General features: G+C 45.8%; 1 protein-coding gene across 4 annotated transcripts in view; it reads right to left on the reverse strand.

Annotated features, from left to right (window-relative positions):
- LOC106581600 (BRD4-interacting chromatin-remodeling complex-associated protein) overlaps positions 1-25,202 on the reverse strand; it is a 40,903-nt gene extending 15,701 nt beyond the window's left edge. For 2 of the 4 annotated variants that reach the window (XM_082966832.1, XM_082966830.1), the window contains exons 1-6: positions 25,081-25,202; positions 15,800-15,845; positions 14,226-14,271; positions 12,831-12,896; positions 9,255-11,189; positions 4,363-4,518 (exon numbers count right to left, since the gene is read on the reverse strand). In XM_082966832.1, the coding sequence (XP_082822958.1) occupies positions 4,363-4,518; positions 9,255-11,189; positions 12,831-12,896; positions 14,226-14,271; positions 15,800-15,840 (2,244 nt within the window). In that variant the 5' untranslated portion in view covers positions 15,841-15,845; positions 25,081-25,202. The remainder of the gene's footprint in view (positions 1-4,362; positions 4,519-9,254; positions 11,190-12,830; positions 12,897-14,225; positions 14,272-15,799; positions 15,846-25,080) is intronic. The other 2 variants (XM_082966831.1, XM_082966833.1) reach the window with 2 other exon arrangements.
- Positions 25,203-25,505: the final 303 nt, after the last annotated feature.

The following is a 25,505-nucleotide window of genomic DNA, read 5'->3' on the forward strand; positions in this document are numbered from 1 at the left end:
TTGTTAGTAGTAGTAGTAGTAGTAGTAGTAGTAGTAATATTGTTAGTAGTAGTAGTAGTAGTAGTAGTAGTAGTAATAATAATATTTAAAGTGGTAGTAGTAAATAGTAATATTTAAAGTAGTAGTAGTAGTTAAAGTAATAGTAGCAGTAAATAGTAATATTTAAAGTAGTAGTAGTAGTAAATAGTAAAAGTAGTAGTAGTAATATTTAAAGTACTAGTAAATAGTCATATTTAAAGTAGTAGTAGCAGCAGTAAATAGTCATATTTAAAGTAGTAGTAGTAGTAAATAGTAATTTAAAGTAGTAGTAATATTTAAAGTAGTAGTAGTAGTAAATAGTCATATTTAAAGTAGTAGTAGTAGTAAATAGTAAAAGTAGTAGTAGTAGTAGTAGTAGTAGTAGTAGTAGTAGTAGTAAATAGTAATATTTAAAGTAGTAGTAAATAGTAATATTTAAAGTAGTAGTAGTAGTAGTAGTAGTAGTAGTAGTAATAATAATATTTAAAGTGGTAGTAGTAAATAATAATATTTAAAGTATTAGTAGTAGTTAAAGTAATAGTAGCAGTAAATAGTAATATTTAAAGTAGTAGTAGCAGTAGCAGTAAATAGTAATATTTAAAGTAGTAGTAGTAAATAATCATTTAAAGTAGTAGTAAATAGTCATATTTAAAGTAGTAGTAGTAATATTTAAAGTAGTAGTAGCAGCAGTAAATAGTCATATTTAAAGTAGTAATAGTAGTAAATAGTAATATTTAAAGTAGTAGTAGTAGTAAATAGTAATATTTAAAGTAGTAGTAGTAGTAGTAGTAGTAGTAGTAGTAGTAGTAGTAGTAGTAGTAGTAGTAGTAGTAGTAGTAGTAGTAGTAAATAGTAATATTTAAAGTAGTAGTAGTAAATAGTAATATTTAAAGTAGTTGTGGTACAGGTCTGCAGCAGGAGGGGGGGGTTATTGAAGCCTAGAATTTCGAATAGGGTCTGGCTCCAGCAGTTACCTAGTCAGTTACCTACTCACACCACAGACACTGAGACACGAGAGAGGACGGTGCGTCACTGTCACCAACAGCATGGGTGGTGAAAATGCATAAAATATTTGAATAGGGTAGCTAGTGTGTACTAGCCAACTACCTAGCGTGTACTAGCTAGCGTGTACTCGCTAGCTGCACAAGCAACAGTAGTTTACATAACTCCCTGGACCAGAGCCACTGGGCCAACTGGTGTGTGCGTAGCACCCTGACGCCATGGACCAGAGCTACTGGGCCAACTGGTGTGTGCGTAGCACCCTGACGCCCTGGACCAGAGCCACTGGGCCGACTGGTATGTGCGTAGCACCCTGACACCCTGGACCAGAGCTACTGACTCACACGATACACGAGACCAAGAAACGTCTACAGGTTGCACACGCACAGTCATTTGAAAGAATAACAAAAAACTTCAGCAAGACAACTCAAAAGGCGAAATCCAATAACGCCAAGATAATGGAATTTATTGCCCTTGACAATCAACCGTTCTCTGTCGTGGGTGATGTTGGCTTTCGCTGACTGGTCGAGCACCGGTACACACTACCAAGTACGCTATTTTTCAGATGTTGCCCTACCGGAGTTACACAGTAATAGCATCAATGCTATTAGCTTCACGACATACATACTACGGAACGCCGTTTGGGTCTTTGCGTGTCACAAAAGATACAGTAGCACTGTCAAAGCTGGACAAAAAAAGCAAACACTGGCAACGAATGATGTGTTTACAATATCGCGTTGGTAATAAAGCATAATTTGTTTGACCGCAACTTCTGGGGTAGCTAGCTTTAGCTTGGTACCTAGCTAGACCCAATACAACCAGCCTGAAAACAATGACCAGTAAAAACTGCAGTCATTTTCATTCTTCTTAGCAGTGATTTAGGAATTCTTGTGAGTATTAACTAGGTAGCCTCTAGTTTGTCACCTATTGAAATTGAACTTCAGCTCATGAAAATAAATAGCTAGCCAGCTACTTAACCCTGTTGCCCATAGCTAACATTACAAGCAGCCAGCTAGCTTCACCTGGCTAGTGAGGCTTAATAACCGGACCGGGTTATGTGTTGTGAAGCTAGCCACAATAGTGGAATTTGCAGTTTGCCTTCAAAATAAGTGGCATTGACAGTGATGCAAATGAATACAAACAGAATTATGCCATACTTTTATTTTGAAGGCTATTGTGGCTAATCCTTATTGTGGCTAGCTTCACAAACAGTTGAAATCGGAATTTTACATACACCTTAGCCAAATACATTTAAACTCAGTTTTTCACAATTCCTAACATTTAATCCAAGTAAAAATTCCCTGTCTCAGGTCAGTTAGGATCACCACTTTATTTTAAGAATGTGAAATGTCAGAATAATAGTAGAGAGAATGATTTATTTCAGCTTTTATTTATTTCATCACATTCCCAGTGGGTCAGAAGTTTACATACAATCAATTAGTATTTGGTAGCCTTGCCTTTAAATTGTTTAACTTGGGTCAAACGTTTCGGGTAGCCTTCCACAAGTTTCCCACAATAAGTTGGGTGAATTTTGGCCCATTCCTCCTGACAGAGCTGGTGTAACTGAGTCAGGTTTGGAGGCCTCCTTGCTCGCACACACTTTTTCAGTTCTGCACACAGACTTTCTATGGGATTCAAGTCAGGGCTTTGTGATGGCCACTCCAATACCTTGACTTTGTTGTCCTTAAGCCATTTTGCCACAACTTTGGAAGTATGCTTGGGGTCATTGTCCATTTGGAAGACCCATTTACGTCCAAGCTTTAACTTCCTGACTGATGTCTTGAGATGTTGCTTCAATATATCCACAATTTTCCTCCCTAATGATGCCATCTATTTTGTAAAGTGCACCAGTCCCTCCTGCAGAAAAGCACCCCCACAACATGATGCTGCCACCCCCGTGCTTCACAGTTGGGATGGTGTTCTTGGGCTTGCAAGTCTCCTTTTTCCTCCAAACATAATGGTGGTCATTATGGCCAAACAGTTCTATTTTTGTTTCATCAGACCAGAGGACATTTCTCCAAAAAGTACGATCTTTGTCCCCATGTGCAGTTGCAAACCGTAGTCTGGCTTTTTTAATGGTGGTTTTGGAGCAGTGGCTTCTTCCTTGCTGAGCGGCCTTTCAGGTTATGTCAGTATAGGACTCGTTTTACTGTGGATATAGATACTTTTGTACCCGTTTCCTACAGCATCTTCACAAGGTCCTTTGCTGATGTACTGGGATTGATTTGCACTTTTCGCACCAAAGTACGTTCATCTCTAGGAGACAGAACGCGTCTCCTTCCTGAGCGGTATGACGGCTGCGTGGTCCCATGGTGTTTATACTTGCGCACTATTATTTGTACAGATGAACGTGGAACCTTCATTATAACAAAATGTAGAAATAAAGGGTTGTGAATACTTTCTAAAGGCACTCATCATCATCATATCGTATGATGAACTGAGATGGATTGGCATGGTGATTTAGAGAGGAGACAGATGGACTGGCATGGTGATTTAGAGAGGAGACAGATGGATTGGCATGGTGATTTAGAGAGGAAACAGATGGATTGGCATGGTGATTTAGAGAGGAGACAGATGGATTGGCATGGTGATTTAGAGAGGAGACAGATGGACTGGCATGGTGATTTAGAGAGGAGACAGATGGACTGGCATGGTGATTTAGAGAGGAGACAGATGGACTGGCATGGTGATTTAGAGAGGAGACAGATGGACTGGCATGGTGATTTAGAGAGGAGACAGATGGATTGGCATGGTGATTTAGAGAGGAGACAGATGGACTGGCATGGTGATTTAGAGAGGAGACAGATGGACTGGCATGGTGATTTAGAGAGGAGACAGATGGATTGGCATGGTGATTTAGAGAGGAGACAGATGGATTGGCATGGTGATTTAGAGAGGAGACAGATGGATTGGCATGGTGATTTAGAGAGGAGACAGATGGATTGGCATGGTGATTTAGAGAGGAGACAGATGGACTGGCATGGTGATTTAGAGAGGAGACAGATGGACTGGCATGGTGATTTAGAGAGGAGACAGATGGACTGGCATGGTGATTTAGAGAGGAGACAGATGGATTGGCATGGTGATTTAGAGAGGAGACAGATGGATTGGCATGGTGATTTAGAGAGGAGACAGATGGATTGGCATGGTGATTTAGAGAGGAGACAACCACCAGGTCTATGATCAGGATGAACTGAGATGGAAGGTACAGATGAGAAACACACAGAGAGAGATCTAGCTGGCGAACGAGAGCGAGAGAAGCCTGCAGGTAAACAACGTCCTAACGCAGAGTGGCAGTAGCAGCAACAGGGGGTGGGGCTTAGCATAAAGGGGCTTGTTGTCTACCTGGTTTACCACTGCTGTCTCAGCTAATTGGCTGTCATGGCCCGAGGAGGCTTGGCCAAAGCTGCTGTTGCTGCTGACGATAACGGACGCTGGCACGCCCACTGACACGCCCACTGACACAGTGGGGACGGGGTCATTCTCTGTCTGTCGCTGGTCCTGACATGAGCACATTACCAAGTCAGGGAGGGAGGGAGGAGGTAAGGAGAGAGGAAAGGTGAGTAAAATAGTAAAAAAAAAAGATTGGACAGTTCAGACCAGGGGACCAAGGCATCAGTCTTATCTAGTTGGTCATTGTTAACTGTTCACTTCAGATCAACAACACAATGCCAGCAAAGACAGGAAGTAGAGAGAACAGAGAGGCAGAGAGAGAGAGGCAGGGGGCAGAGAGCAGAGGGTGGGACGGAGCGTGCAGAGGAGACGCGCGGTGGAGAAGAGATGCGCGGTGGAGAGGAAGAGACGTAGAGGCAGAGACGTAGAGGCAGAGACGTAGAGGCAGAGACGTAGAGGCAGAGACGTAGAGGCAGAGACGTAGAGGCAGAGACGTAGAGGCAGAGACGTTGAGGCAGAGAGGCAGAGAGAGGCAGGGGGCAGAGAGAGGCAGGGGGCAGAGAGAGGCAGGGGACAGAGAGCAGAGGGTGGGACGGAGCGTGCAGAGGAGACGCGCGGTGGAGAAGAGATGCGCGGTGGAGAGGAAGAGACGTAGAGGCAGAGACGTAGAGAGGAAGAGACGTAGAGGCAGAGACGTAGAGGCAGAGACGTAGAGGCAGAGACGTAGAGGCAGAGAGGCAGAGACGTAGAGGAAGAGACGTAGAGGAAGAGAGGCAGAGAGGCAGAGGCAGAGACGTAGAGGAAGAGACGTAGAGGCAGAGAGGAAGAGACGTAGAGGCAGAGACGTAGAGGCAGAGACGTAGAGGCAGAGACGTAGAGGCAGAGACGTAGAGGCAGAGACGTAGAGGCAGAGACGTAGAGGCAGAGAGGCAGAGGAAGAGACGTAGAGGCAGAGACGTAGAGGAAGAGACGTAGAGGAAGAGACGTAGAGGCAGAGAGGCAGAGAGGCAGAGAGGCAGAGAGGCAGAGACGTAGAGGAAGAGAGGTAGAGGCAGAGAGGAAGAGACGTAGACGTAGAGGCAGAGACGTAGAGGCAGAGACGTAGAGGCAGAGACGTAGAGGCAGAGACGTAGAGGCAGAGACGTAGAGGCAGAGACGTAGAGGCAGAGACGTAGAGGCAGAGAGGCAGAGGGGCAGAGAGGCAGAGGGGAAGAGAGGCAGAGGGGCAGAGACGTAGAGGCAGAGACGTAGAGGCAGAGACGTAGAGAGGAAGAGACGTAGAGAGGAAGAGACATAGGGGTAGAGAGGTAGCCGTAAAGTTAAGAGGAAGAAGTAGAGACGTAGAGGCAGAGACGTAGAGGCAGAGAGGCAGAGACGTAGAGGTAGAGAGGCAGAGAGGCAGAGACGTAGAGGTAGAGACGTAGAGGTAGAGAGGCAGAGACGTAGAGGTAGAGACGTAGAGGTAGAGAGGCAGAGACGTAGAGGCAGAGACGTAGAGACGTAGAGGCAGAGACGTAGAGGCAGAGACGTAGAGGCAGAGACGTAGAGGCAGAGAGGCAGAGACGTAGAGGTAGAGAGGCAGAGAGGCAGAGACGTAGAGGTAGAGACGTAGAGGTAGAGAGGCAGAGACGTAGAGGTAGAGACGTAGAGGTAGAGAGGCAGAGACGTAGAGGTAGAGAGGCAGAGACGTAGAGGCAGAGACGTAGAGGCAGAGACGTAGAGGCAGAGACGTAGAGGCAGAGAGGCAGAGACGTAGAGGTAGAGACGTAGAGGTAGAGAGGTAGAGGTAGAGAGGAAGAGACGTAGAGACGTAGGGGTAGAGAGGTAGAGACGGAAAAGTAGAGACCTAGAGGTAGACGTGTAGGGGCAGAGACGTAGGGGCAGAGACGTAGGGGCAGAGACGTAGGGGCAGAGACGTAGGGGCAGAGACGTAGAGGCAGAGACGTAGAGAGGAAGAGATGTAGAGAGGAAGAGATGTAGAGAGGAAGAGATGTAGAGAGGAAGAGACGTAGGGGTAGAGAGGTAGCCGTAAAGTTAAGAGGAAGAAGTAGAGACGTAGAGGCAGAGACGTAGAGGCAGAGACGTAGAGGCAGAGACGTAGAGGCAGAGAGGCAGAGACGTAGAGGTAGAGAGGCAGAGACGTAGAGGCAGAGACGTAGAGGCAGAGACGTAGAGGCAGAGACGTAGAGGCAGAGACGTAGAGGCAGAGGCAGAGAGGCAGAGAGGCAGAGAGGCAGAGAGGCAGAGACGTAGAGGCAGAGAGGCAGAGAGGTAGAGGCAGAGAGGCAGAGACGTAGAGGCAGAGACGTAGAGGTAGAGACGTAGAGGTAGAGAGGTAGAGAGGAAGAGACGTAGGGGCAGAGACGTAGGGGCAGAGACGTAGAGGCAGAGACGTAGGGGCAGAGACGTAGGGGCAGAGACGTAGGGGCAGAGACGTAGGGGCAGAGACGTAGGGGCAGAGACGTAGGGGCAGAGACGTAGGGGCAGAGACGTAGGGGCAGAGACGTAGGGGCAGAGACGTAGGGGCAGAGACGTAGGGGCAGAGACGTAGGGGCAGAGACGTAGGGGCAGAGACGTAGGGGCAGAGACGTAGGGGCAGAGACGTAGAGGCAGAGACGTAGAGGCAGAGACGTAGGGGTAGAGACGTAGAGACGTAGGGGTAGAGACGGAAAAGTAGAGACCTAGAGGTAGACGTGTAGAGTTAGAGACGTGTAGAGGTAGAGACGTGGGGGTAGAGACGTGGGGGTAGAGAGAAAGAGACGTAGAGGTACAGTGGGGGAAAAAAGTATTTGATCCCCTGCTGATTTTGTACGTTTGCCCACTGATAAAGAAAGGATCAGTCTATAATTTTAGTAGTAGGTTTATTTGAACAGTGAGAGACAGAATAACAACAAAAATATCCAGAAAAACACATGTCAAAAATGTTATAAATTGATTTGCATTTTAATGAGGGAAATAAGTATTTGACCCCCTCTCAATCAGAAAGATTTCTGGCTCCCAGGTGTCTTTTATACAGGTAACGAGCTGAGATTAGGAGCACAATCTTAAAGGGAGTGCTCCTAACCACAGCTTGTTACCTGTAAAAAAAAGACACCTGTCCACAGAAGCAATCAATCAATCAGATTCCAAACTCTCCACCATGGCCAAGACCAAAGAGCTCTCCAAGGATGTCAGGGACAAGATTGTAGACCTACACAAGGCTGGAATGGGCTACAAGACCATCGCCAAGCAGCTTGTTGAGAAGGTGACAACATTTGGTGCAATTATTCGCAAATGGAAGAAACACAAAAGAACTGTCAATCTCCCTCGGCCTGGGGCTCCATGCAAGATCTCACCTCGTGGAATTGCAGTGATCATGAGAACGGTGAGGAATCAGCCCAGAACTACACGGGAGGATCTTGTCAATGATCTCAAGGCAGCTGGGACCATAGTCACCAAGAAAACAATTGGTAACACACTACGCCGTGAAGGACTGAAATCCTGCAGCGCCCGCAAGGTCCCCCTGCTCAAGAATACATATACATGCCTGTCTAAAGTTTGCCAATGAACATCTGAATGACTCAGAGGACAACTGGTGAAAGTGATGTAGTCAGATGAGACCAAAATGGAGCTCTTTGACATCAACTCAACTTGCCGTGTTTGGAGGAGGAGGAATGCTGCCTATGACCCCAAGAACACCATCTCCACCATCAAACATGGAGGTGGAAACATTAAGCTTTGGGGGTGTTTTTCTGCTAAGGGGACAGGACAACTTCACCGCATCAAAGGGACGATGGACGGGGCCATGTACCGTTAAATCTTGGGTGAGAACCTCCTTCCCTCAGCCAGGGCATTGAAAATGGGTCGTGGATGGGTATTCCAGCATGACAATGACCCAAAACCCACGGCCAAGGCAACAAAGGAGTGGCTCAAGAAGAAGCACATTAAGGTCCTGGAGTGGCCTAGCCAGTCTCCAGACCTTAATCCCATAGAAAATCTGTGGAGGGAGCTGAAGGTTCGAGTTGCCAAACGTCAGCCTCGAAACCTTAATGACTTGGAGAAGATCTGCAAAGAGGAGTGGGACAAACTCCCTCCTAAGATGTGTGCAAACCTGGTGGCCAACTACAAGAAATGTTTGACCTCTGATTGCCAACAAGGGTTTTGCCACCAAGAACTAAGTCATGTTTTGCAGAGGGGTCAAATACTTATTTCCCTCATTAAAATGCAAATCAATTTCTAACATTTCTGACATGCATTTTTCTGGATTTTTTTGTTGTTATTCTGTCTCACTGTTCAAATAAACCTACCACTAAAATTATAGACTGATCATTTCTTTGTCAGTGGGCAAACGTACAAAATCAGCAGGGGATCAAATACTTTTTTCCCCACTGTAGAGACGTAGAAGTAGAGAGAAAGAGAGGCAGAGAGAGAGAGAGAGCGAGCGGGGAGAGGCAGAGAGAGAGAGAGAGCGAGCGGGGAGAGGCAGAGAGAGAGAGCGAGCGGGGAGAGGCAGAGAGAGAGAGCGAGCGGGGAGAGGCAGAGAGAGAGAGAGAGAGCGAGCGGGGAGAGGCAGAGAGAGAGAGAGAGAGCGAGCGGGGAGAGGCAGAGAGAGAGAGAGAGCGAGCGGGGAGAGGCAGAGAGAGAGAGAGAGCGAGCGGGGAGAGGCAGAGAGAGAGAGAGAGAGAGCGAGCGGGGAGAGGCAGAGAGAGAGAGCAAGCGGGGAGAGGCAGAGAGAGAGAGAGCGAGCGGGGAGAGGCAGAGAGAGAGAGCGAGCGGGGAGAGGCAGAGAGAGAGAGCGAGCGGGGAGAGGCAGAGAGAGAGAGCGAGCGGGGAGAGGCAGAGAGAGAGCGGGGAGGAATACTGACCTGCTGGAGGAACATCTGGAGTTGTTCTTGGCTGAGGATCATGCTGGAGCCCTGGTGGCCCGTGAAGAGCACCCTGCTCCCGGGGCTGTGCTGCTGGGCTAGGTGGGGGACCAGTGTGGTGGACACCGATAAGGACGGAGAGGAGGAGGGGACAGACATGGCCATGGAGACAGAGGGCACAGCCTGCATAGAGAGGATGGAGGAGGGCTGGGGGGCTTGTCCAGGGTGGGCTGCCTGGTCTGTAGAACTCCCCAGCATCGGCACACTCCCCCCGGGCTGGCCCTGTGCAATGGCAGCAGCCCCACCCACCCCGCTGCTGGGAACGCCCCCAGGCTGTGGCTGCAGAGCGGGCTGCAGGCTGACAGCAGGACTCAATCCTTCTACCTGGCTCAGCATGGCCAGGGAGTTGTGCAAGGGCATGCCCTGGATCACTGTGTGGGCCTGGTGGCCCGTGACCGGGTGGGTCTGGCTCTGGGAGAGGGTGACAGGCATCTGGAAGAGCTGATGTCCCACCCCCATCTGGCCCGGCTGCAGCTGGATGTGGCCCTGGAGCAGAGGGTGGCCCTGAGACGTCAGCACCTGGCCCAGGTTGATGTTCTGGTGCTGAGCCAGGATCTGGTTGGCTATCAGCTGGCCCCCAGGCCCCCGGGAAGTGATGATGTGGCCCCCAGGGTGCTGAGTGACGATCTGACCCCCAGCTAGCTGCTGCGGCAGGAGGAACTGGTGGTTCTGACCTCCCAGCATGATGCTGCCGGGCTGGTTGAGCAGGTGGACACTGAGCGCTTTCCCAGAGGGGTGGTGGGCTGTCTGCTGTTTGAACAGAGCCTGCTGGGGAACCCCTGCCTGGGAAGTCAGGACCACGTTAGAGCCAGGCTTCCCTGTGAGGAAGGCTACATTCTGGGCAGCGGAGACTGGGACCTGAGCCCCAAGAGCCTTGTTGGCATCGTTCTGGAGGGTGTGGGGCTGGGCCTGCTGCTGTTTGAACAGTTTGGGCTGGATGGCTGTGCCCCCCTGGGGGGGTTTGGGCTGGATGGGGGTTGGGGTTCGCTGGATGATCAGGTTCTGCATGACCTGTCCTTGGGGATGGTTTTGCCCCTGTTGACCCAAGCTTCCAGTAGCAGTTATGGTGCTACTGTTACTGTTAGTGCACAACGCTGGGCCGTTTAAAACTGGAGATCCCAGAGTAGCTTTGCCCCCTTGGATCAGAAGTCCCCCTCCCAGTACGCCCTGCCCACCTGCCCCCTGTGCCTCGGGGCCAGGCTGGTGCAGCTGGTATCCTCCCATAGCCTTGGCCAGGATGGGCTGTCCTGATTGGTTCATAGTCATCACAGTGGGCTGGCCCATCACCTGTATCTGCCCCAGTCCCAGGTGTCCTGACTGACAGCCGTTCGGTAGAGCCTGGAGGGAGGAGATTGGCTGAAGGGTGACGTTACCCAGGCCTGCCACCTGCTGCATAAACGGCTGCATACTGATGGCCTGGGCCTTGTTCATGACCTGGGGCCCAAACTCCAGGCCCTGTTGGGCCAGCACAGAGTCCAGCATGTCAGCTGTGGCCTGGGGAGGGGTGGCGGAGGAGCCTGGAGCTTCAGGGAAGATGGGGATCCCCACCCCCACAGCGGTCCCTCCAGGCCCAGTCAGGCTGTCTGTACAGGGAAGGGTCTGGACCACCTGAGTCAGGCCTGGCATGGTGAGGTGGAAGGAGCCCAGGTCCAGCTCTGCCTCGGCCTCCGCCAGGCTCTGCTCTGTAATGTTAGCCTCCGCCAGGCTCTGCTGCAGGATGTCACATGGCTCCATGGTGTTGCTACCGCTACCGCCCGGCGACCCGCCCAGGATGACATCATCTTCCAGGAAGTCCAGGTCCACACTGACCCGGGGCAAGACTGGCTGCTCATTGGACGGCAGATGGACTGGGGGCAGGACCTCTGGAACGTGGCACTATGAGAGAAGAGGGAGAAGGTCTGATATGGAGGACGAGAAGGAGAAGGTCTGATACGGAGGACGAGAAGGAGAGGGAGAAGGTCTGATATGGAGGACGAGAAGGAGAGGGGGAAGGTCTGATATGGAGGACGAGAAGGAGAGGGGGAAGGTCTGATATGGAGGACGAGAAGGAGAGGGGGAAGGTCTGATATGGAGGACGAGAAGGAGAGGGGGGGTCTGATATGGAGGACGAGAAGGAGAGGGGAGGTCTGATATGGAGGACGAGAAGGAGAGGGGGGGTCTGATATGGAGGACGAGAAGGAGAGGGGAGGTCTGATATGGAGGACGAGAAGGAGAGGGGAGGTCTGATATGGAGGACGAGAAGGAGAGGGGAGGTCTGATATGGAGGACGAGAAGGAGAGGGGAGGTCTGATATGGAGGACGAGAAGGAGAGGGGAGGTCTGATATGGAGGACGAGAAGGAGAGGGGAGGTCTGATATGGAGGACGAGAAGGAGAGGGGAGGTCTGATATGGAGGACGAGAAGGAGAGGGGAGGTCTGATATGGAGGACGAGAAGGAGAGGGGAGGTCTGATATGGAGGACGAGAAGGAGAGGGGAGGTCTGATATGGAGGACGAGAAGGAGAGGGGAGGTCTGATATGGAGGACGAGAAGGAGAGGGAGAAGGTCTGATATGGAGGACGAGAAGGAGAGGGAGAAGGTCTGATATGGAGGACGAGAAGGAGAGGGGAGGTCTGATATGGAGGACGAGAAGGAGAGGGGAGGTCTGATATGGAGGACGAGAAGGAGAGGGGAGGTCTGATATGGAGGACGAGAAGGAGAGGGGAGGTCTGATATGGAGGACGAGAAGGAGAGGGGAGGTCTGATATGGAGGACGAGAAGGAGAGGGGAGGTCTGATATGGAGGACGAGAAGGAGAGGGGAGGTCTGATATGGAGGACGAGAAGGAGAGGGGAGGTCTGATATGGAGGACGAGAAGGAGAGGGGAGGTCTGATATGGAGGACGAGAAGGAGAGGGGAGGTCTGATATGGAGGACGAGAAGGAGAGGGGAGGTCTGATATGGAGGACGAGAAGGAGAGGGGAGGTCTGATATGGAGGACGAGAAGGAGAGGGGAGGTCTGATATGGAGGACGAGAAGGAGAGGGGAGGTCTGATATGGAGGACGAGAAGGAGAGAGAAGGTCTGATGGAGGACGAGAAGAGAGAGGTCTGATGGAGGACGAGAAGAGAGAGAGGAGGTCTGATATGGAGGACGAGAAGGAGAGGGGAGGTCTGATATGGAGGACGAGAAGGAGAGAGGAGGTCTGATGGAGGACGAGAAGAGAGAGAGGAGGTCTGATGGAGGACGAGAAGAGAGAGAGGAGGTCTGATGGAGGACGAGAAGAGAGAGAGGAGGTCTGATATGGAGGACGAGGGAGAAGGTCTGTGATGGAGGTCAAGAAGCAAAGGGATGAGAAGGAGAACTGAGTAGAGAAGGAAGGGGTTGACACAGGGTCCAATCGTGGAGATGTTGACCAGACAGGCCCTCCTAGAACAGTATAGTGTTAGGCCTCCCAGCCAGTAGGGGGAAGTGTGAGTTGACAATGGTGGGAGAGAGATGCATGCTACAGGAGGGTCAGAGGTTAGAGGGCCTTTACTCACCCCAGCGCTAGAGAAGAAAGAGCTGGAGGGATCGCTCGTGCCATCCAATAGGTCGTCAGTGTCCAGCTAGAGAGACATAACGACAGACAAAGCCAGGACAGAGGGGAAACAGAATGACAGACAAACAGGCCAGAGGGAGACACACCCCACAAGGATAGAGCGAGAGAGCCGGGCAGACAGACAGAGAGCCGGGCAGACAGACAGAGAGCCGGGCAGACAGACAGAGAGCCGGGCAGACAGACAGAGAGCCGGGCAGACAGACAGAGAGCCGGGCAGACCCACCAGTGACCCAGGGTTGAGGAGGGGCAGCAAAGTGGTTTAGAGGTGAGAGGGACAGAAAGGAAGGAAGAAACAGAATCAGAAGAGGGCTAGTGTTAGATTAGTACTGGTCATTGTGGATTAATAAAGTGAAAAGGCACAGCTGAAATCCTAAAGATCCCTCACAAATAGATCTCTCATAAAGCAAGAAACCACAAGCAGCAGCAAAGCCCATTGAAACAGAAACACACACATCCCTTTAGATAAGTGCACGAGATGTGTGTGCAGTAGCTAGTGATCTTGTTGAACTAAATGGTCACTTTGTCTCCATGCTCAACAGAATTAGAGGTCATCTGGTGCCAGTAAGTCAACCACGTCATCCACCCTCACTACGCCAGGTCAACCGCGTCGTCCGCCCACCCTCACTACGCCAGGTCAACCGCGTCGTCCGCCCACCCTCACTACGCCAGGTCAACCGCGTCGTCCGCCCACCCTCACTACGCCAGGTCAACCGCGTCGTCCGCCCACCCTCACTACGCCAGGTCAACCCCGTCGCCCGCCCACCCTCACTACGTCAGGTCAACCCCGTCGCCCGCCCACCCTCACTACGCCAGGTCAACCGCGTCGTCCGCCCACCCTCACTACGCCAGGTCAACCGCGTCGTCCGCCCACCCTCACTACGCCAGGTCAACCGCGTCGTCCGCCCACCCTCACTACGCCAGGTCAACCCCGTCGCCCGCCCACCCTCACTACGCCAGGTCAACCGCGTCGCCCGCCCACCCTCACTACGTCAGGTCAACCCCGTCGCCCGCCCACCCTCACTACGTCAGGTCAACCCCGTCGCCCGCCCACCCTCACTACGTCAGGTCAACCCCGTCGCCCGCCCACCCTCACTACGTCAGGTCAACCCCGTCGCCCGCCCACCCTCACTACGTCAGGTCCACCCCGTCGCCCGCCCACCCTCACTACGTCAGGTCCACCCCGTCGTCCGCCCACCCTCACTACGTCAGGTCAACCCCGTCGTCCACCCTCACTACGTCAGGTCAACTGCTATGAATTAATCCAGGTAACTCCTTAGCTTGGCAAGTACAATAGAGGCATCATAACCATGCTTGCAGTGAAATAGCAGCCACTTACATGGGTGTCTAATCCATGAAGAAAATCGTTGAGTGCTTCTGGGTCACTGTGAAGAGAGGAACATTGGTCAGACAAACATACTCACTGAGGTCACATCTACATTGCCTTCAGAAAGTATTCATATCACTTGACTTACACATTTTGTTGCGTTACAAGCTGATTTACAGAAGTATTCACACCCCTGAGTCAATACATGTAGAATCATCTTTGATTACAGCTGCGAGTCGTTCTGGGTCCGTCTCTAAGAGCTTACCACACCTGGACTGTACAATATTTACATTCACATTTGACATTTCAGTCATTTAACAGACGCTCTTAACCAGAGCAACTTACAGGAGCAATTAGTGTTAAATGCCTTGCTCAAGGGCACTCATCACCATGCTTGAAAATATGGTGGTCACATTTTGTATTCAGGACAAAAAGTGAATTGCTTTGCCACATATTTTGCAGTATTGCTTTGGTGCTTTGTTGCAAACAGGATGCATGTTTTGGAAGATTTTATTTTCTGTACAGGCTTCCTTCTTTTCACTTTGTCAATGAAGTTAGTGTTGTGAAGTAACTACAATGTTGTTGCTTGCTGTTTGGGGTTTTAGGCTGGGTTTCTGTACAGCACTTTGTGATATCAGCTGATGTAAGAAGGGTTATATAAATAAATTTGATTTGATTTGTTGATCCAGCCTCAGTTCTCTATCACAGCCGTTAAACTCTGCAACTCCGTAACCATTGGCCTCATGGTTAAATCCCTGAGTGGTTTCCTTACTCTCTGGTAACTGAGTTAGGAAGGACGCCTGTACCATTGCAGTGACTGGGTGCATTGATACACCATCCAAAGTGTAATTAATAACTTCACCATGCTCAAAGGAATATTCAATGTCTGCTATTTTTTAGGTGCCCTTCTTGGCAAGGCATTAGAAAACCTCCCTAGTCTTTGTGGTTGAATATGTGTTTGAAATTCACTGCTGGACTGAGGGACCTTCCAGATAATTGTATGTGTGGGGTACAGAGATGAGGTAGTCATTATTATTGCACACAGAGTCCATGCAACTTATTATGTGACTTAAGCACATGTTTCCTCCTGAAGTTATGTCGGCTTGCCCTAACAAAGGGGTTGAATACTAATTGAATCAAGATATTTCCACTTTTCATTTTTTATTAATTTGTAAAAAAATAAAAACAATTCCACTTTGACAAGATGGGGTACAGTGATAACGTCTCAATGTAATCCATTATAAAATTCAAAATGTGGAAAAAGTCAAGGGGTGTGAATACTTTCTGAAGTCAGTGTATTACCCTGTCCCAGTATCCACACACATATACATTTTGTTTTAACTAGGCAAGTCAGTTAAGAACAAACTCTTATTTTCAATGACGGCCTACCGGGGAACAGTGGGTTAACTGCCTTGTTCAGGGACAGAACAGATTTTTACCTTGTCAGCTCGGGGATTTGATCCAGCAACCTATCGGTGTGAACCAATGTCTTGGCCAGGTATACTAGATGGTGTGTAGTGTGGATATTAGAACATTATCAATACTTTGAAGAGGATAAACGTATGACAGCCTGGATATGAACTCACCAAATGACATCTAGCAGGCACCTGCCATCTTCATCGTCCATGTCAACTGAAAACACATTAACATCCAACAATATTTAGTTCATTATATCAATCATTATATTCGCCACCCGTATACAGAGGTTCTTCAAACAATTTCCTTCAGATGATCTATTCAGAGAGTGGGAAACAGACCGATGACAGTACTGCCTGTCTATTGGGGGACGGGGAAGTCACTGCAGTGTAACTCTGTGTAAAGTGCTAGGCTAAATATCATATCAAACAGCGTTTGTGTAATACTTTTGGTAAACAAACATAGTATCAAGAAGATGTGTATATGGGACACAAAGCTTCTATCAACTATCTATATAGCTAGCTTTAAGCAGTAAGAGCAGCTCACAGATCACTGCATCTGTACATAGCCCATCTGTAAATTGCCCATCCAACTACCTCACCCCCATACTGTATTTATTCATCTTGCTCCTTTGCACACCAGCATCTCTACTTGCACATTCATCTTGTGCACATCAATCACTCCAGTGTTTAATTGCTAAATTGTAATTACTTGACCACTATGGCCTATTTATTGCCTTACCTCCCTTATCCTACCTCACTTGCACACACTGTATATAGACTTTTTCTACTGTATGTTTGTTTACTCCATGTGTAACTCTGTTGTTTGTGCCGAACTGCTTTGCTTTATTCTTGGCCAGGTCGGCGTTGTAAATGAGAACTTGTTCTCAACTAGCCTGCCTGGTTAAATAAAATTGAAATAAACATTTACAAAATAAAAAATATATATATATATATATATATATATATATATATATATATATATAAAAATATATATATATATAAAAATATATATATATATATATAAAAATATATATATATATATATATATAAAAATATATATATATATAAAAATATATATAAAAATATATATAAAAATATATATATATATATATATATATATAAAATATATATATATATATATATATATATATATAAAAATATATATATATATATATATTTTTATATATATATATATATAAAAATATATATAAAAATATATAAATATATATATATATATATATATATATATATATATATATATATATAAATATATATATATATATATATATATATATATATATATATATATAAAAATATATATATATATATATATATATAAAAATATATATATATATATATATATATATAAAAATATATATATATATATATATATATATATATAAAATATATATATATAAAAATATATATATATAAAAATATATATATATATATATAAATAAATATAATGCAAATTAAAATGCAAATAATTTTATAACAGTTTTGACATGCGTTTTTCTGGATTTTTTTGTTGTTATTCTGTCTCTCACTGTTCAAATAAACCTACCATTAAAATTATAGACTGATCATTTCTTTGTCAGTGGGCAAACGTACCAAATCAGCAGGGGATCAAATACTTTTTTCCCCCTCACTGTGCAGACGACAGGGTGCACGCAGACGACAGGGTGCACGCAGACGACAGGGTGCACGCAGACGATAGGGTGCACCTCTGTCTAAGAAGAGAGCTGCATACTCTTATTTAATTACAAAGCAATCTGACAGAAACTCCCTCTATATGTAACATAATTCATTAAGATAAAAAACCTAAATTACCAAACCCGTTGACAGGAATGGATAACACTAGAGATCCCTCCAGTCTCCACAGATTTGGGAAAATCTGCATTTAGTTTTTTTGCCCCTAATTTGTGGAACAATCTGCAGAGTTCAAGGCAGTTAGATGGGCTGGTGTCACTCAGACAGTTTACATTATTGATTGAGGACCTCTATGTAGTTGAATGGGATTGCTATTATTAAATAGATACAGATCTAAATCCTTCTCAATGTGACTCCGTTTAAATAAAAGTTTAATAAAATACATATTTAAAATCATAGATAAATATAATAATAATATATATATAATATCAAGAGGTGTATCATGCTCACAGTTTCACTGCATCAATATCAAATGTATATCTTTCTCAGTGGGATATCAGTTCATAGAATCCAACCAGCTAGGCAGTGACTGGTTCTGGAAAACCCTTCACTGTAGGGTCGGCTTTTCAGCGGTTCGCTTCACCCATGGTTGGCTGCGTGTTTACTATAATTCCAATGCTGCATTTTAATGTTTAGAAATGTCAATAATCGCTTGCGAAATGGCTTTTCGAAACATATGTCCCTTATCTTTCCTATCAGCGAGAAAGAATCTTTCAAATAAAAATAAAACCACTTGCTGAAGCAGTTTAGCACAGATCCACAAGCTCCAGCTGAGCAGCATCACTTCCTTCCCAGTTAGATTAGACACAGGTGTTCAGAGCACGCTAGATAGATATTTAGCACAGGTATCTGCCTAGTTCTTCCTTAACCTGTTGGGGATAGGGGGTAGTATTTGCACGGCCGGATAAAAAAACGTACCCGATTTAATCTGGTTACTACTCCTGCCCAGTAACTAGAATATGCATATAATTGTTTGATTTGGATAGAAAACACCCTAAAGTTTCTAAAACTGTTTGAATGGTGTCTGTGAGTATAACAGAACTCATATGGCAGGCCAAAACCTGAGAAGATTCCAAACAGGAAGCGCCCTCTCTGACCATTTCTTGGCCTTCTTTGTCATCTCTATCCAAAACAAAGGATCTCTGCTGTAACGTGACACTTTCTACGGCTCCCATAGGCTCTCAGAAGGCGCCAGAACGTTGAATGATGACTCTTCAGTTACTGGCTGAAAAACAGTAGCGCATTTGGTAAGTGGTCGATCTGAGAACAATGAGATGGGCGCGCGTGCACGTGAAGTGTCCATTTTCTTCTTTGAGTCTTTGAATGAAAACAACTTCTCCCGGTCGGAATATTATCGCTTTTTTACGAGAAAAATGGCATAAAAATTGATTTTAAACAGCGGTTGACATGCTTCGAAGTACGGTAATGGAATATTTTGAATTTTTTTGTCACGAAACGCGTCGGGCTTATTTACCCTTCAGATAGTGTCTTGAACGCACGAACAAAACAGAGGATATTTGAACATAACTATGGATTATTTTGAACCAAACCAACATTTGTTATTGAAGTAGAAGTCCTGGGAGTGCATTCTGACGAAGAACAGCAAAGGTAATAACATTTTTCTTATAGTAAATCTGACTTTGGTGAGGGCTAAACTTGGTGGGTGTCAAAATAGCTAGCCCTGTGATGCCGGGCTATCGACTCAGAATATTGCAAAATGTGCTTTCACCGAAAAGCTATTTTAAAATCGGACATATCGAGTGCATAAAGGAGTTCTGTATCTATAATTCTTAAAATAATTGTTAGGCCAGGTAATCCCGATGCATGATCCTAGGGCTCAGGTCCTCAGAGAGAGAGAGAATTAGAGAGCATGCTTAAATTTACACAGGACACTGGATAAGACAGGAGAAATACTCCAGATATAACAGACTGACCCTAGCCCCCTGACACAAACTATTGCAGCATAAATACTGGAGGCTGAGACGAGGGGTCAGGAGACACTGTGGCCCCATTTGATGATACCCCTGGACAGTGCCAACCAGGCAGGATATAACCCCATCCACTTTGCCAAAGCACAGCCCCCACACTACTAGAGGGATACTTCAACCACCAACTTACCATCCTGAGACAAGGCTAAGTATAGCCCACGAAGATCTCCGCCACAGCACAACCCAAGGGGGGACGCCAACCCGGACAGGAAGATCACGTCAGTGACTCAACCGACGCACCCCTCCTAGGGTCGGCATGGAAGAGCACCAGTAAGCCAGTGACTCAGCCCCTGTAATAGGGTTTGAGGCAGAGATTCCCAGTGGAGAGAGGGGAACCGGCCAGGCAGAGACAGCAAGGGCGGTTCGTTGCTCCAGTGCCTTTCCGTTCACATTCACACCCCTGGGCCAGACTACACTCATTCATAGGACCTACTGAAGAGATGAGTCTTCAATAAAGACATAAAGGTTGGGACCGAGTCTGAATCTCTCACATGGATAGGCAGACCATTCTATAAAAATTGAGCTCTATAGGAGAAAGCCCTGCCTCCAGCTGTTTGAGAAATTCTAGGGACGGGAAGGAGGCCTGCGTCTTGTGACCGTAGCGTACGTGTAGGTATGTATGGCAGGACCAAATTGGAAAGATGGGTAGGAGCAAGCCCATGTAATGCTTTGTAGGTTAGCAGTAAAACCTTAAGTCAAGTCAATCTGGAAAGTAAATTTTTTTCCTGTCAATATTTCAACCGGTTGTTTCTTCAGGTGATTTTAATCAAGTTTTGCCTACTAGCCATGTTTCCCTAATGTTCTGCTCAGGTCTGTGGGTGGGCAATGTTTTGCCCAGGTCCGTGGGCAATTTTGATTCGATTTGTATGCTTTCAGATTAATTTCTTAAGGAAAAAAACGTTCTAATGTTGCAAACACAGCCTGCTTCCTGTTGTCACCCAGATTCAAATGTATTTTTCCCTAAGCATATTGTAGATACTTTACATCATGATTTTAAAGGCCCGTCGACTTGATGTTTAGTCTGCTTCATGTTTTCTGTTTTGGCATAGAAAATCAAGTTTAGTGGTATCGCGATGCTGTGTTTAGGTTCAGGATGCAATGAGGAACATGTAGCCTATGACCTTGGTGGAAGTCTGTTTCGGCCAGAACAGAAAATGGAGAGAAATACCACAACTTCCCCCTAAACGATTATCACACTTTTAGTGCAGCCAGTTGGGTTGTCTGTGGAGGGACAGGTTTCAGTTTTCCTAGAGTGTGACGGAGAGCCGTCTCCAAAGCATGTCACCGGCTAACCCATTCCTAGACGCTGACTACTTTTAGTGCCTATTGACAATATTATCTTCTGGCCGGGGGAGTTCTGTTGCAAGCCCCGACACTCATTCTGAAAGTTAAAACGCATGGCCTGTGTTATGGTGTTGGAAACATATCTTTCATATCAGCAAAACAAAACCGTAACATTACTACTTTATAAGGTTAGGTTAGTGTTCTCACACGGCCATACTTCTGTGTTACAGCGCTTGTTTAACCTCTCTGGGCTAGGTGGGACGTTTGACCCTAGCCAACAGCCAGTGGAATCCCGTGGCGTGATATTCAAATACCTTAGAAATGCTATTACTTCAATTTCTCAAACATGACTATTTTACACCATTTTAATGACAAGGCTTTACAACGAAAGCAAAACATTAGATTATGTCAGCAGAGTACCCAGCCAGAAATAATCAGACACCCATTTTTCAAGCTAGCATATAATGTCACAAAAAACAAAACCACAGCTAAATGCAGCACTAACCTTTGATGATCTTCATCAGATGACAACCCTAGGACATTATGTTATACAATGCATGCATGTTTTGTTCAATCAAGTTCATATTTATATCAAAAACCAGCTTTTTACATTAGCATGTGACGTTCAGAACTAGCATACCCCCGCAAACATCCGGTGAATTTACTAAATTACTCACGATAAACGTTCACAAAAAACATAACAATTATTTTAAGAATTATAGATACAGAACTCCTCTATGCACTCGATATGTCCGATTTTAAAATAGCTTTTCGGTGAAAGCACATTTTGCAATATTCTCAGTAGATAGCCCAACCATCACGGCTAGCCATTTAGACACCGACCAAGTTTAGCCCTGATCAAACTCCGATTTACTATTACAAAAGTTTCATTACCTTTGTTGTCTTCGTCAGAATGCACTCCCAGGACTGCTACTTCAATAATAAATGTTGGTTTGGTCCAAAATAATCCATCGTTATATCCGAATAGCGGCGTTTTGTTCGTGCGTTCCAGACACTATCCGAAATGGTAAAGAAGGGTCGTGCGCATGGCGCAATTTGTGACAAAATTCTAAATATTCCATTGCCGTACATCGAAGCATGTCAACCGCTGTTTAAAATAAATTTTTATGCCATTTTTCTCGTAGAAAAGCGATAATATTCCGACCGGGAATCTCCTTTTCGGCAAACAGAGGAAAAAAATCACAAAGACGGGGGCGACCAGGTCACGCGCCTAAGCCCACAGTCCCTTGATCGGCCACTTGAGAAAGGCGATATTGTGTTTCAGCCTGGGGCTGGGATGACGACATTCAGGTTTTTCCCGGGCTCTGAGCGCCTATGGATGACGTAGGAAGTGTCACGTTAGAGCAGAGATCCTTAGTAAAAGATAGAGATGGCAAAGAAGTTCCAGAAATGGTCAGACAGGCCACTTCCTGTAAAGGAATCTGTCAGGTTTTGACCTGCCATTTGAGTTCTGTTATACTCACAGACACCATTCAAACAGTTTTAGAAACGTCAGGGTGTTTTCTATCCATATATAATAAGTATATGCATATTCTAGTTACTGGGTAGGATTAGTAACCAGATAAAAATCGGGTACGTTTTTTATCCAGCCGTGAAAATACTGCCCCCTAGCCATAAGAGGTTAAGAGAGCCTTAAAATGGCATTGTCACCACAAAGCACCCCCACACCATCACACCTCCTCCTCCATGCTTCATGGTGGGAACCACACATGCGGAGATCATGGTTCTCCAACTCTGTGTCTCACAAACACACGGCGGTTGGAACCAAAAATATAAAATTTGGTCACATCAGACCAAAGGACAGATTTCCACTGGTCTAATGTCCATTGCTCGTGTTTCTTGGCACAAGCAAGTGTCTTCTTCGACCATGAAGGCCTGATTCATGCAGTCTCCTCTGAACAGTTGATGTTGAGATGTGTCTGCTACTGAAGCATTTATTTGTGCTGCAATTTCTGAGGCTGGTAACTCTAATGAAGTTATCCTCTGCAGCAGAGGTAATCCTGGGTCTTCCTTTCCTGTGGCGGTCATCCTGAGAGCCAGTTTCCTCATAGCGCTTGATGTTTTTTGCGACTGCACATGAAGAAACTTTCAAAGTTCTTGAAATGTTCCGTATTGACTTATCTTCATGTCTTAAAGTAATGATGGACTGTCGTTTCTCTTTGCTTATTTGAGCTGTTCTTGCCATAATATGGACTTGGTCTTCTACCAAATAGGGATATCTTCTGTATACCACCCCTACCTTGTCACAACACAACTGATTGGCTCAAACGCATTAAGAAGGAAAGAAATTGCACAAATTAACTTTTAACAAGGCACACCTGTTAATTGAAATGCATTCCAGGTGACTACCTCATGAAGCTGGTTGAGAGAATGCCAAGAGTGTGCAAAGTTGTCATCAAGGCAAAGGGTGGCTACTTTGAAGAATATAAAATATATTTTGATTTGTTTAACACTTTTTTGGTTACTACATGATTCCATGTGTGTTATTTCATAGCTTTGATATATTCACCATTATTCTACAATGTAGAAAATAGTAAAAATAAAGAAACCCTGGAATGAGTAAGTGTGTCCAAACTTTTGACTGGTATTGTACATTTAAAAACATCAAGGGAACATGCGGTGTGTATCTATCAGTTACACATGTCAGAACAGACACACAACAAGTAGGTCACGTTGTGCTTTATTTGTTTTCTGAAACCAGGTTTGCTGTTCACTTGCGCTATATAAGATGGGAGATCCATGCACTCATGGCTCTGTATAATACTGTACGTTTTCTTGAATTAGTTCTGGATTTGGGGACTGTGAAAAGACCCCTGGTGGCATGTCTGGTGGGATAAGTGTGTGTATGTCAGTGCTGTGCGTTAGTTGACTATGCAAACAATTTTGGAATTTCCAACATATTAATATTTCTTGCAAAAACAATAAGTGATGCAGTCAGTCTCTCCTCAACTCTTAGCCAAGAGAGACTGGCATACATAGTATTAATATCAGTCCTCTGATTATAATAAAGAGCAAGACATGTCGCTCTGTTCTGGGCCAGCTGCAGTTTAACTAGGTCTTTCTTTGCAGCATTTCACCATATGACTGGACAATAATCAAGATGAAACTAGAGCCTGCAGGACTTGCTTTGTTGAGTGTGGTGTCAAAAAAGCAAAGCATGTCTTTATTATGGACAGACCTCTCCCGATGTTTACAACCACTGAATCTATATGTTTTGATCATGAGTTAACAATCTAAGGTAAAACCAAGTAATTTACTCATCTCAACTTGTTCAACAACCACACAATATTACCAGATTCTAGAAGTCTATAATTTAGGGAATGATTTGTACCAAATACAATATGGCAGACGTTGAAAAACCATAACAAATCTGTTGTCAGCAACAGATTATAGATTAACGTCAAATACACTCGAGGTAAAACTGTGGGGTTCACACTCACTCCGTCATCATTCCTTTTATAGCTTTTTTTAATACAAGCAAAGAAAAGAAGCTCAACTCAGAATTGCCAAATATTGATGCAAGCTGTACAAAGATGTTGCTGAAACCAGCTGTTTTAAATATCTCTACTATGATCTTATCGAGTATTGATAAAAACAAGTCGAGTAGTAGCAAGCTAACGGTAGATGAGGTTGTGAGTGTAGGGAGGCGGACACTAGAGCAGCAGATTTACGCTGATAACACACCAGTGTCCTATATAAAGGGCAGAAAGGTCCATCTGCAGCTCTCCAGAACGTTGTTAGCAGGCTGAAGCGGTCAGAGCCATTGGTAACACCAGTGTCCTATATAAAGAGCAGAAAGGTCCATCTGCAGCTCTCCAGAACGTTGTTAGCAGGCTGAAGCGGTCAGAGCCATTGCACAGCCAGCAGGGCAGAGAAGAGCGGTGCACAGCATATGAAAGGAGAGACACTGCGAGACGCTAACTAGTGTTGAATGTATCTAATGTATTCACATGATAGTCGTTTTTCCCTAACTACAGTGTCCTCTAAAATAATTCGCATGTTCGTTTGATGCATGTAGCTAATTGTCTGAATTTGCTAACTATTTGAAGCTTTTGGTGCAGTTTCCTTTTCGTTAGCATTAGCTGCTAGGTAGCTACCTGACTATCAACATTCGTGTTAACAGATAACGACGTAGTATACATTTGACATTTAAAACATCACAAGCGGGTTTATTATCAACACATTTATGTTGCACTTCAGCTTGCATGACGCATTATTTCGTTTGCCTTAAATGCAATTGCGTAGCTATCTCCTTGCAAGCAAAATATGAGTTAATGTTGGAATAGTCTTGGACAAGGGGGTGTGCTTGGGAATTTGTTGGAAAATGAAACGCCTTGCCATGCAAGGACTACGGAATTTTGATCGAGGTTTGCAGTCTGCAAATGTTGCAGCTTTATTCTAGTTATTGAGATTAATAGAGAAATTGCTACATTGTCACAAACTCACCCAAGACGAGAGGTGCAGGCAGCGCGGGGTCTCCAGGACAGCCTCGCACGGGCTTCCATACAGGACCCAGCTCCAGCAGGAAACAGACGACTGTTCAGTTCGCCTGTTCAAATTCATTGTTGTGTTCAAACCACAAATCCCTCAACCTTCCATGAACCTTCAACCCACTTTATCCGTCAGAGTAACTCCTTTATCCCCGTGCAACAGGCAATGATCCAGTTTATACCATAGACGTAAAAAGGAATGCTCTGTCATACAGATAATTATATAGCCGCAAACAAAGTATATTGAAACATTGTGCAGTTTTGTAATGCGTTATTGTTGTTATAGCTTTATAAGCTTATATCCACTGTTAGAAACGAATGGAAACATTATCACTTCATTTAACTGGGTTGAGGTTATGCTATTTGCATGTTATGTCTGAG

The sequence above is a fragment of the Salmo salar genome, chromosome 20, assembly GCF_965601325.2.
Source record: "Salmo salar chromosome 20, fSalSal1, whole genome shotgun sequence".
Lineage (NCBI taxonomy): Eukaryota > Metazoa > Chordata > Actinopteri > Salmoniformes > Salmonidae > Salmo > Salmo salar.